This window comes from Poecilia reticulata, chromosome 16, assembly GCF_904066995.2.
Source record: "Poecilia reticulata chromosome 16, P_reticulata-male-v2, whole genome shotgun sequence".
NCBI lineage: Eukaryota > Metazoa > Chordata > Actinopteri > Cyprinodontiformes > Poeciliidae > Poecilia > Poecilia reticulata.
This window is the reverse complement of record NC_088845.1, coordinates 1299126-1312320: the sequence shown is the minus strand read 5'-3', so window position 1 is coordinate 1312320 and position 13195 is coordinate 1299126. Positions and strand designations below refer to the sequence as shown.

Below are 13195 nucleotides of genomic sequence, written 5' to 3'. Positions count from 1 at the left end.
CCATTCAGACCCGGACCCAACTGTTTCATAAAGCCAAATAAACTCATAAAGTTACACAGTTTACCTTCATTTATCATCAAATCCAGAAGCTTACGCTGCATAAAAACACACAAACTGGTTTTCTCACCGTCTGACTTCAAGTCAGGTTTTCCTGTTTCAGTCTGGATTAACAAAATGAGTTTTGTCTAAAAACGAGACTTTTTACAGAATATCTTAATTTTCGTCATATCCAGAGGTTTCAACTTTTTCCAGAATATCTGGTAGAACCACCGCTAAACCGGAGCTTTAGCGCCAGTGTTGTGGTCAAGACCACCTAACCCGAGACCAAGACAAGACCAAGACTTTTAGGGTCCAAGACCGAGTCAAGACCAACACCTGCGCTAAATGACACGATAAAATGTGAAATATGATCAAACTTGCTTCTCAAATTGATCTGAAAGATCCATATTCCCATAAAACACCTAGATATTAAATACTTAATAAATTTTACCAATATTAAAATGAAGTGCTTCCATCTTTGTGCTACAATCCGCGATGGTCTCGTGCCATCCCTAAAAACATAACGCCCTGGGCGTTTGACGATATTGCTCATGTCAGAAACTACCATTCTTTGCAATATTAAACATAGCAACTGAGGCAATGCCCTGACGGTAAATAACGCTCAACTATGAACACTGACCAAGGAGCAACAAAGAAGTAACCAAGCACAAGGCGCTCACCGTGACTGTTTTCACCGTCTCTCCTGCTACATGAAGCCAGGTAGTCTGACACCATGGCAGACATTACAGCTGCCACTTTGAACGAAAACAATCATAGAGCAATGTGCATGCTCTGCGTGCTATTTCATTCTTGTGTTTTATTTATTTGTTAATTAAAAAAATATCAATGTATATGATTAAATAAAGTAATGATAGCTACTGCAGTGTATGCAGAACATTACAGGAATAAAGAACGGCTCTCAGTGACACTCCAGTCCTATTTTCTAAGTAAAGAGCCGTTCAGAAGAATCAGACTGTTCCTGAATGTCACATCACTATATTGCAGACTTTTGGACACAGCATTGTCCCATACATGCGACAAGTCAGTGAACACCTCCGCACAATAATTCAGGCAGTGAGTGACTTTTTTTTCATCACAAATGCTTATGTGTCTCTGTACAGCTAGCTTTGTTAGCATCATGTCAACGGAGCTGACCTTCTTTGAGATACTTTTCTAAGTGACGAAAAAAGTTAGACGTTGTCCCCACCGTCTGTGAAAACAAAGCGCTGCTGAGTTAGCTGTAGCCATCAGATTTCTTATGATTTATGCAGCGCTATTCTATTACTGACGATTAGACAGATCTTCTGACGCTCAGAGAAAACCACTGCGCATGTCTCAGAGCGCCACGTGTGAGTGAAAGGTGGGGAGGCGGGTGAGGGAGGTGGGAGTAACAGAAACACGTAATTGCTTGGATTTTAATCGGTGCGTTTTGCACCCACCGAAAACAAAGATGTTAACAAATAAACTGGACAGTATGCTGTACGATTAGTGATATTTTTACATATGCGGTCTTGACCGGTCTTGAAATAAAACGCCGAACGCCCAAGACCGAGACCAAATGCGGTCGATTCCGAGACGAGACCATCAAAAAATGGTCTTGAGACCAAGACCGGTCTCGAGTACTACAGCACTGTTTAGCGCTCAGTTATTTCCAAACATTTTAAATCAAAATCTGCCTGTTTACAGCCACTGTTGGTTCATTGTTCCTCTTGTTTGTACGATGCGCCTGGTTACATGTGTGTGAGCGCATGCCAGAGGGGTCAGAGGTCAGGGCCAGAGGTCGGGGGCCGGGGATGTGGGTCGGGGAGCGTCTGGCAGCCGTGAACCGCCGCAGAGTCTCAGGGTGACTCATCTGCTGTTTCGTTTCCAGGAAAGCAGGAAGTTTCTGAGCTCTGAGTTTCTGCAGAATTTAAGCAGCAGAAAAATAAACATTAAATGTTTGGAGGCCAAAACTGAGAGAAAAGAGATTCAGGTCAAAAGTAAAACTGTAAAAAATTAACCACAATAATTTGGTTTATTTAAGAAAATAATGTTTTCAAAGTCATATTTATAATTGTCTGCATTGTGAAGAAAATATTTAATTCACAAACTAAAAATTTAGTATGAAAACTATATTTAGTTTTCAATTTAAATGTTTAGTTAGGAAGCTAAACATTTAGCTTCCAAATAAATATTCATTTTTCTAGCTAAATATGTATCTCCAAAAAAATAACATTTGAGTTAAATTTTGCATTGGATCTCAGTATTTAGTTGTGAGGTAAATATGTAGCTAACAATCTAAATATTTAGCTTTCAAATTAAATATTTAGGCCTGAGCTAAATATTTAGTTTAGAAATTAAATGTTACATTTGGAAAATAAATATTTGCTTAACTAAACTTAACTAAATATTTAATTTGAAACCTGTTAAGTAAATGTGTATTTTTTAACGCTGATATTTATAAATGTATTGATAAAGTGATTAAAGTATGACTTTGAAAAATGAACACCCTGCCTGTCACATAAACAATTAATCGCACGATAAATGAACAATATTGACGTTATTTTATCGTTTCTTCCTGCCATTTTCTCTTTCTGTTGATGGAAAACGGCTGAACTCCACTGACCCCTAGAGTCAGGAGGAGTGAACTGCAGCGTCAGGGAGTCGGATATTCCCACCTTCTCTATCTAAATCTAATTGATTGATTGATTATTGAAGGATAAATATAGTAATAATCTGCACTCTTTTGGTTGAATGTAGTTTTTATTTCCACTTTGGTTTTTATATTGTTTAGTTTTTATTTAAGTGCATTTATTCATAACGGAGACTGAGAATCCATTTTATTTTTGTTTTTATTTTGCTCCAGTTTTAAATTTTCTTTTGAAAGTTAAGTGCATTTATTTTTGTCAGGATGTTCTTGCATTATTATGTCATTACATCAGTTTAAAACTGTCTTCAAACAATGTTTTTGTTTATCATAATAATTTTGAGATAATTTATTGCTCAGCAAAATGTATAATAGTGACAGGCTTATGAACACCCACATTTTCTCTTTATCACATAAACCAAAATATTGGTTTATGTGAACCGAGAGAGAAATGGGGCTGATTCACCACAACAACAGAAAAACTTATGAAAGAACGAAAGTGGGACTCATGGAGGTGGCAGTATCATGCTGTGGGGCTGGAAAACTGAAGACTGAAGCTCCAGTAGCTAAAACTTTGACTGTGCAGCACAATTCAAGAAAAAATCACAAAGATATTCAATAAACGAAGATAACAAATACACAAAATTTAAAAATATAAAAATGATTTTTGCTTAAAACAAAAATTAATTCAATAAAAAAATGAACATCACCGTGAAACCAACCAGAACGTTTGAAACGTTTGAAGTTCATAATGTCAGTTTTAATCTAACAGTTTCGCAGAAACCAGAAGTGAGTTCAGAAGAACAGGAACCGAGACGAGTGGGCCGGGGTTCACATCCAGAACGGTTCTGATCCTGCGGTCCCGGTTGCCATGGAAACGAGGGGATGTGGATCCCACCTGAAGAGCTGCGTGGCGTCCAGTAGAACCGGCCCACCTGGAGGACCGGAGAGCTCATCTGCACAGCAACATGGCCGCCACCACGGCCAGCAGGACCAGGGCCGGTACCAGCAGGAGGCCCGCGTAGAGGAACCACGGCTCCGAGTACCGGCGCCGCTCATCTGCTCACAGAAACACACAGCTGGAACTACGGCATGCTGGGAATTTAACTACAGCTCACAGAAACACACAGCTGGAACTACGGCATGCTGGGAATTTAACTACAGCTCACAGAAACAGCTGGAACTACGGCATGCTGGGAATTTAACTACAGCTCACAGAAACACACAGCTGTAACTACGGCATGCTGGGAATTTAACTACAGCTCACAGAAACACAGCTGGAACTACGGCATGCTGGGAATTTAACTACAGCTCACAGAAACAGCTGGAACTACGGCATGCTGGGAATTTAACTACAGCTCACAGAAACACAGCTGGAACTACGGCATGCTGGGAAGCTGGAACTACGGCTCACAGAAACAGCTGGAACTACGGCATGCTGGGAATTTAACTACAGCTCACAGAAACACAGCTGGAACTACGGCATGCTGGGAATTTAACTACAGCTCACAGAAACACAGCTGGAACTACGGCATGCTGGAAATTTAACTACAGCTCACAGAAACACAGCTGGAACTACGGCATGCTGGGAATTTAACTACAGCTCACAGAAACACAGCTGGAACTACGGCATGCTGGAAATTTAACTACAGCTCACAGAAACACAGCTGAAACTACGGCATGCTGGGAATTTAACTACAGCTCACAGAAACACAGCTGGAACTACGGCATGCTGGGAATTTAACTACAGCTCACAGAAACACAGCTGGAACTACGGCATGCTGGGAATTTAACTACAGCTCACAGAAACACAGCTGGAACTACGGCATGCTGGGAATTTAACTACGGCTCACAGAAACAGCTGGAACTACGGCATGCTGGGAATTTAACTACAGCTCACAGAAACACAGCTGGAACTACGGCATGCTGGGAAGCTGGAACTACGGCTCACAGAAACAGCTGGAACTACGGCATGCTGGGAATTTAACTACAGCTCACAGAAACACAGCTGGAACTACGGCATGCTGGGAATTTAACTACAGCTCACAGAAACAGCTGGAACTGCGGCATGCTGGGAATTTAACTACAGCTCACAGAAACACAGCTGGAACTACGGCATGCTGGGAATTTAACTACAGCTCACAGAAACAGCTGGAACTACGGCATGCTGGGAATTTAACTACAGCTCACAGAAACACAGCTGGAACTACGGCATGCTGGGAATTTAACTACAGCTCACAGAAACAGCTGTCACTACGGCATGCTGGGAATTTAACTACAGCTCACAGAAACAGCTGGAACTACGGCATGCTGGGAATTTAACTACAGCTCACAGAAACACAGCTGGAACTACGGCATGCTGGGAATTTAACTACAGCTCACAGAAACAGCTGGAACTACGGCATGCTGGGAATTTAACTACAGCTCACAGAAACACAGCTGGAACTACGGCATGCTGGGAATTTAACTACAGCTCACAGAAACACACAGCTGGAACTGCGGCATGCTGGGAATTTAACTACAGCTCACAGAAACAGCTGGAACTACGGCATGCTGGGAATTTAACTACAGCTCACAGAAACACAGCTGGAACTACGGCATGCTGGGAATTTAACTACAGCTCACAGAAACAGCTGGAACTACGGCATGCTGGGAATTTAACTACAGCTCACAGAAACAGCTGGAACTACGGCATGCTGGGAATTTAACTACGGCTCTCAGAAACAGCTGGAATTACGGCATGCTGGGAATTTAACTACGGCTCTCAGAAACAGCTGGAACTACGGCATGCTGGGAATTTAACTACGGCTCACAGAAACAGCTGGAACTACGGCATGCTGGGAATTTAACTACGGCTCTCAGAAACAGCTGGAACTACGGCATGCTGGGAATTTAACTACAGCTCACAGAAAGAAACAGCTGGAACTGCGGCATGCTGGGAATTTAACTACAGCTCACAGAAAGAAACAGCTGGAACTACGGCATGCTGGGAATTTAACTACGGCTCACAGAAACAAACAGCTGTAACTACGGCATGCTGGGAATTTAACTACAGCTCACAGAAACAAACAGCTGTAACTACAGCATGCTGGGAATTTAACTACAGCTCACAGAAAGAAACAGCTGGAACTGCGGCATGCTGGGAATTTAACTACAGCTCACAGAAAGAAACAGCTGGAACTGGGGCATGCTGGGAATTTAACTACGGCTCACAGAAACAGCTGTAACTACGGCATGCTGGGAATTTAACTACGGCTCACAGAAACAGCTGTAACTACGGCATGCTGGGAATTTAACTACGGCTCACAGAAACAGCTGTAACTACGGCATGCTGGGAATTTAACTACAGCTCACAGAAACAACTGGAACTGCGGCATGCTGGGAATTTAACTACAGCTCACAGAAACAAACAGCTGTAACTACGGCATGCTGGGAATTTAACTACAGCTCACAGAAACAGCTGGAACTACGGCATGCTGGGAATTTAACTACGGCTCACAGAAACAAACAGCTGTAACTACGGCATGCTGGGAATTTAACTACAGCTCACAGAAACAAACAGCTGTAACTACGGCATGCTGGGAATTTAACTACAGCTCACAGAAAGAAACAGCTGGAACTGCGGCATGCTGGGAATTTAACTACAGCTCACAGAAAGAAACAGCTGGAACTGGGGCATGCTGGGAATTTAACTACGGCTCACAGAAACAGCTGTAACTACGGCATGCTGGGAATTTAACTACGGCTCACAGAAACAGCTGTAACTACGGCATGCTGGGAATTTAACTACGGCTCACAGAAACAGCTGGAACTACGGCATGCTGGGAATTTAACTACGGCTCACAGAAACAGCTGTAACTACGGCATGCTGGGAATTTAACTACAGCTCACAGAAACAACTGGAACTGCGGCATGCTGGGAATTTAACTACAGCTCACAGAAACAAACAGCTGTAACTACGGCATGCTGGGAATTTAACTACAGCTCACAGAAACAGCTGGAACTACGGCATGCTGGGAATTTAACTACGGCTCACAGAAACAGCTGTAACTACGGCATGCTGGGAATTTAACTACGGCTCACAGAAACAGCTGGAACTACGGCATGCTGGGAATTTAACTACGGCTCACAGAAACAGCTGTAACTACGGCATGCTGGGAATTTAACTACAGCTCACAGAAACAACTGGAACTGCGGCATGCTGGGAATTTAACTACAGCTCACAGAAACAAACAGCTGTAACTACGGCATGCTGGGAATTTAACTACAGCTCACAGAAACAGCTGGAACTACGGCATGCTGGGAATTTAACTACAGCTCACAGAAACAACTGGAACTGCGGCATGCTGGGAATTTAACTACAGCTCACAGAAACAAACAGCTGTAACTACGGCATGCTGGGAATTTAACTACAGCTCACAGAAACAGCTGGAACTACGGCATGCTGGGAATTTAACTACAGCTCACAGAAACAACTGGAACTGCGGCATGCTGGGAATTTAACTACGGCTCACAGAAATTGTAAAAATGTCCATTTCAGCAGGAATAAAAAAATGCTGACGCTGCATCTTTTCCAGCTGCTGGTTGAAAAGTGAAAATGATCCTGGTTACTGCGGCGACGTTGGGTTTTCATTTAAAACAGAAACGTATGACCTGCATGTAGCTTTAATGAATTTATTCTTCTGCTTTTGACGCATTGCAGCTGATATCTACCCGCCTGCTGCGTGTGGAAGCTGCTGCTGGTCATCAGGACGTCCTGCAGCCTCAGCTGGCAGCCATATTGGCCGCTGCCGCTCAGAGCGACGGTGGCAGACAGAGTGATGGTGCCGTTGGCGGCGCGGCGCTCTGAGGGGGCGGAGCTCTGCACGACGCAGCCGTCTCTGCTCAGCGTCAGAGCCAAACCCGGATCCTGCGACACGGTGACCTCACAGCGCAGCAGGGAGTCGTTCTGGCTGGAGAGGTTAAAGGTCATGGCGTCTGAAATGACACATGACGCTTTTAAGACGAACTTCATTTGATTCCTTCTGTTTTCTCTGTGATTCAGGTAAAAAGATGTAAAGGATTTTTTTTAAAAATGTGCTTTAAATCTTAATTCAGGGTGTACAAACTTTTTATCCAAAATGGTTGAGTCAAAATCCCCCAAATTAAAATTGAGCAAATAAAGTCGTCAGATTTAATTTCTTTTTGTAGAAAAGTAATTTTATTCATTCTAGATTCAAAGGGTCGAATTTATTCTGTGTTATTAAAACAGGATTTGATTCATTTTATTTCAAAATGTTTGCTATATTCAGCCGAGTTTAATAAATTAAACAAGTTGATCTGGATAAATATGATTCTACTTATAAGACGCCAACAGTCATTATTATCTGCAACAACTCTTTGAAGAATCTGAATTAATTTAACATTTAACTTCCCTCCTTTGACAAACACATTATTTTTCAAATAAAATTTTTAATTGAATTTGAAAAGCTTGTGTTGTACTTAATGTTTTCCATTGTAAGAAAATCATGTTTGTATTAATTTTACCATGATTAGAAATAAAAAGTTTAAAGACAGTCTTGAGCTGCAGATTGAGTCCCTCAAATATAAGTCCAAGGACCACGTATGGCCCCCGGGCCGCACGTTGTGCACCCCTGCTTCAATTCATTAGCAGATGGTTGAGTTTGGTTTTCTGAGTCTTAAATTCAGGACACCATGAATCTATTTTCTACATTCTCATGTTTCTGTCTGTAATTCGCCCGGCTGCTCGGTCAGCTTCGTTTAAACTCATCATTTCTATAAAATCCTGCTGGAAGCAAACAGGCAGCAGAGGTTGGGACTCTACCGTGGACGATGAGCCTGGTTTTGTTCCCCTTCAGCCTGAAGCTTCCTCTCTTGTTGGTTCTGATGGACAGTTTGCACTCGTACGTCCCGCCGTCGGACCACCGCACCTCCTTCAGCTCGATGGATTTGTTGGAACTGGAGGAGGTTTTGTTCTCGTTAAACGGGAGCTGTTTCCCGTCGACCTCCCAGTACAGGACGGGCTGGTTGAGGAGCTTCTCATGCTGGGAGTCCAGCAGCTGGCAGGGCAGCAGGACGTCCTGGCCCAGCGGGCCGGCGACCACCGCAGGCTGCTGCAGGGAGAACTCGGCCGTGGCAGCTGGAAAACCACCACAGAAAGCTGAGAGACAAGGACGGAGACAGAGCAGCGGTGGTTACAAACCTGTAAAAGACACATCTTTACTCAACTGAAGGCTAACAAAACAGCCACGGATATTAGAGCTCCGGAAATTGTCTGGGAAAGCTAATTTCGGAAAAGCTACCTGTGTTATTTCAAAGTTAGCTAAAATGGTAAGCTAAACATTAGCTCTGCTATTAGCGGTGACCGCAGCTAGAGCTGCTAACTTCCTGTTCAGCTGAAGCAGAAGAGCTCTACTAGGAAACGAGGGCGTAAACATGGTGAGAAATAAACCAGCAGTGGAAATAAACAGGTTTCATCTGTTTCTGGGTCGGTTTGGTTTGAACTGACGTGGATCAAGCATCCTGTGGTGAGCAACACTCATCCTGGGAGCCAGTTTCTAAAGGTCAGAGTTCAGCAGGACCTGACTTTCCCCCAGCAGGCTGGAGAAAACAGAGCAGAAAATGTTTGGAAATAAAACCTGATTGAAGAAAATCAGCAGTGAAGAAGTCTAGAGATTAAATCTTCAGCATAATTTCTGATATTTATGCAGATTATAGTGAATAAAACATTTTCTATGTCTGACCCATTATTTTTAAGTAATATGCAAGTACCCTTTCGGGGTACTTTACACATCTAAATCCAGTTATCCCATCATTTTAAATCCTCTGAGGTTTTTAAAATTGTCAAGATTATGGTTAAATTTAAACTGTTTACAGTTGAATCTCTGAAAATATTCCTGAAATCAGAAAGATTTCAGTTATATAATGTTAGTTTCATTCTAATCTTAGAAAGTTTCGCATCTCTTGGTCTTTATTCCAGGTAATTAGCTCAAATCTGTTTAAATCTTTTAAAAGCTGTAGCTAAACTGTGTGAACTGGAAGCCATTTTGCATGTTTTTCTCTTAGGTGGATTATATTAACGACCTTGTTAACTATTTTTTGATAAATCTGCAGTGCATCGCATTCAAACTGCAGAAAGCTGCAGCTCGACTCTTTCCAAGATGGAGAGTTCACATTACTCCAGTCTTCACTTCTCCTCAGGCTGCCAGCTAATGTTAGCCCACGTTAGCCCACGTTAGCCCACGTTAGCCCACGTTAGCCCACGTTAGCCAACGTTAGCCAACGTTAACTCACGTTAGCCAACGTTAACTCACGTTAGCCAACGTTAACTCACGTTAGCTAACGTTAACTCACGTTAGCTAACGTTAACTCACGTTAGCTAACGTTAACTCACGTTAGCTAACGTTAACTCACGTTAGCTAACGTTAACTCACGTTAGCTAATGTTAACTCACGTTAGCTCACATTAGCTAATGTTAGCTGTTCTCTCCCATTATTCTTATGTTGTTTTGATTCCACTGATTATTTTAAAACACATAAAGAATCTAAAACAAACCCAAAGACCAAAGAAACTCATTCAGAAAGTCTGGGCAAGTGGTGAGATGACTTTAACGCGGACATTTTGACTCCTTGGAGGGAAAATATGAACAAACGAGGTCTGCATCAGACTATTGGAGTCAAAAATGAATCCAGGAAGAAAAACTGTGAAAAACAGGAAAGGAAACACAAAGTGGGACGGAGATTTTTTCTGTGGCATTTTTCAATTAACCACAGCTGCATTGTTTAATGGCCGCCTGCCTCAGCTGAGGACTAAATGAAACTCTGGATACATCTGTAGGATTAAAAGACTTAAAAATCACCAATAAAATGCTTTTTCTGCTGTATTTATTTAGTTAGGAGGCATTTTTTGTTGTTTTTTTAATAGTTTTTGAAATTCAAACTTATCGGTAGAATGTAAATAAGTTATTTATGACTGTTATATCTTCCCATAGAGAATAACATGGACAGACAATCCCACTGCATCATCATTCATACATCATCACTTTAATAAGTTTGCTGCTGCTGGAGTTGGACTGCGGTTCAGAGCAGGTCAGACTGGGACTGGCCCGGCGGGCTGGTGGTGCGTTTGGGGCCCGGTGGTTAACGAGCTTTCCGTTCGCCTCGGCGTCACACGACACCTCCTGCATTTTGTGGCACCACTAAAGCCTCAAACTATTCCAAACGTCTTCTCTCCCATAAACACCGTAAACACACGAACAAGCAGAAATCAGACAAACCGTAAAGCTCAGGCTGCCAAGCCCAACTGTGATAATGTTGTTGGTTTCAGACCATTTTCAGTAATAACGTATTTTTAAAGACATTTTAAATGTTCAAAAATAAGCAAAACAACAGAAACTACAAGTAAAATGAATGTTGAAGTCTCTGAGAGAAACTCCTGCTGCGGTTTTCTCTCTGAAACTCTTAAGTTAAAAACACAAACTTCCTTCTTTTGGTTTAAAACATATTTTAAGTTGTGAAAACTTGAAACAATTTAATGAATCCAGAAAAGCGATGTAGTTTTTTACATTTTTATTGAGTTCTCAGTATTTCAATGTCTAAGGTTTTTCTTGTTTTGTTTTTTTTTACTTTTGTTGTGAAAAGCAGGAAAACCAACTTTTGGAGTTGGTGTCTGAATTTGTTAGGAAAGTTTTGCATTTATTGAATTAGATTTAAAGGGTTTAGGAATCTCTTAGCATTAACTGTTGGATAAATGAACTGAAAACTAAACACTAGAATAATTTCAGGAATTATTCTGAAATTATTCAGAATAATAATTCTGAATAATTATTATTAAAAAATTAATTAATATTTAATTAATTTTTAAATATTAATTTAAAAATTAATATTTAATTAATTTAAATTAATTAAATATTAATTTAATTAATTATATTTAATATTTTATTAAATATTAATTTAATATTTAATAAATATTAAATTAATATTTATTAAATATTAATTTAATAAATAAATTAATATTAATTTATTAATAAATTAATATTATTCTACATAATATTACTTTATGTAAAATTAATTAATATTAATTTTACATAATTAATATCTTCTCCAAAGATGAAATTGTTGAGTTAAAGTCCAAAACTTGGACATTTCCTGAAGTTTTCTCTTTTTACAGTGCATCAGACAAACAAATGACATTACTCTGCTGACAAACAAGGACGCCTCTTTATTTAAATCTGCTGAAGTGCAGGACGTATGAATTGCTGCTGAGCTGAGGTTTGTTTCTACCTGAGACCATGAAGCAGACATGCAGCAACATCTTCTCTCGGCGGCTGAAACCCTGCATGCTTCCTGCTGCTCCGTCTTCCTGGCAGACCGCTCACTCAGCCGGCTTTTACTTCCAAACCTGTGCAGAGACACGGAGGATTTCAGACGGAGTTTATCAGATGAAACTGAAAATACCTGAAAAAGACCCAAACAGGATGTGGTAACCTTTGCATTCAGCAAAGCCCCTTTCCTCTGTCCAAATTAAGCGTTTGTGGGCTTCTTCTGTCTGATTTGCACCAAAAGTCTTTTGTAAACAAACAAAAAAAAAACAGGAAGAAAAATAAAGGAAAGTTTCTGCTCCCTGTTTTTTAAAGTCTGAACTTTTAAAAATGCATGTGGTGATTATTCACCTGCTGAGCTGGTCAGTCGTCCTTCTGTCTGTCAGGATTTCAGCGACGGTCTCCTGAAGTGAGCTCTGCTGAAACCAGAGCTCTCACACATTTACTCTTCCTCTGGACGCCGTTTTCCGTCGCTCCGCCTCAAGGTGACATGTTTCCATGACAACTGACTTATTGCTGATAGTCTGGTAGTTGCTGAGCGCTGCAGAGGTGTAGACCACCACTCGCTCTTCAACAGGATGTTGTTTAACACGTTAACGCCTACCTTCAAAAAATAACATCTAATGACTAAAAACTGGAAAATCCTCACATTAACAAGTTTAGTCATGAAGAGCAACAGTCGTGTTAAATTATGTTTAGTCGGAAATGACTCAAAATATGATATTTAGGTTTTGCTCTGTCAATAAAACATGCTGTTGTACAAACATACAGCATGTTTTATATGTTTACATGTAGCTACATGTGCTGCAGCCCACATCATAATACAACCTCCACCATGTTTTACTGAAGTTGTTAACTTAGTTTGGAGAAACAGAAACTCTCTACAGACTTCGATCAAACTTTGTGTATAGATTTCTAAAATAAAAACCCAAAAAACCTCCAACTTTTATTTTATTGTAGTCAAGATGAAATCAAGATATTTCTGATTATTTTTGGATTTATTAGCTTCGTATTTTCTGTATAATCTTCATCTGTCCTGCATTTTAGGCAGAAAAAGTTATTTCTGCAAACTACCTTCGTGTTGTCTCCAGTCACATAGCTTTTCCACGCAACGAATAGTTTTTTTAGTGTCTCTTTATTTCTCCAAATACATTTTCCCTTCAGTATTGTTATTAATTAACCAAAGATGAGACTAAAATGGACTCAATAGT

General features: G+C 40.7%; 1 protein-coding gene across 3 annotated transcripts; it reads right to left on the bottom strand.

The window, feature by feature from the left end:
- Window positions 1–1440: 1440 nt before the first annotated feature.
- LOC103477519 (hemicentin-2-like) lies at window positions 1441–12602 on the bottom strand. Of its 3 annotated transcripts, XM_081616789.1 has the most exons (6): window positions 12336–12602; window positions 12151–12229; window positions 11947–12064; window positions 8490–8825; window positions 7379–7642; window positions 1441–3724 (listed from the first exon to the last, which is right to left on the bottom strand). In XM_081616789.1, the coding sequence occupies exons 3-6, from the start codon at window positions 12002–12004 to the stop codon at window positions 3618–3620; spliced, it is 765 nt and encodes a 254-aa protein (XP_081472915.1). In that variant the 5' UTR covers window positions 12005–12064; window positions 12151–12229; window positions 12336–12602; the 3' UTR covers window positions 1441–3617. The 3 variants fall into 3 exon arrangements, with proteins under 3 accessions (XP_081472915.1, XP_008428900.2, XP_081472916.1); XM_008430678.3 differs by lacking the exon at window positions 12151–12229 and having other exon boundaries at window positions 12336–12600; XM_081616790.1 differs by lacking the exons at window positions 1441–3724; window positions 12151–12229 and having other exon boundaries at window positions 7114–7642; window positions 12336–12600.
- Between the last annotated feature and the right edge of the window lie 593 nt (window positions 12603–13195).

Excerpts from the sequence above, each read along its gene's own strand:
- LOC103477519 (XM_081616789.1), bottom strand. The coding sequence starts at position 12,004 with ATGCAGGGTTTCAGCCGCCGAGAGAAGATGTTGCTGCATGTCTGCTTC. Across the intron at positions 8,826-11,946 it reads TGTCTGCTTCATGGTCTCAG|CTTTCTGTGGTGGTTTTCCA; the intron begins GTAGAAACAAAC and ends CTTGTCTCTCAG. Across the intron at positions 3,725-7,378 it reads CTTCCACACGCAGCAGGCGG|ATGAGCGGCGCCGGTACTCG; the intron begins GTAGATATCAGC and ends TTCTGTGAGCAG.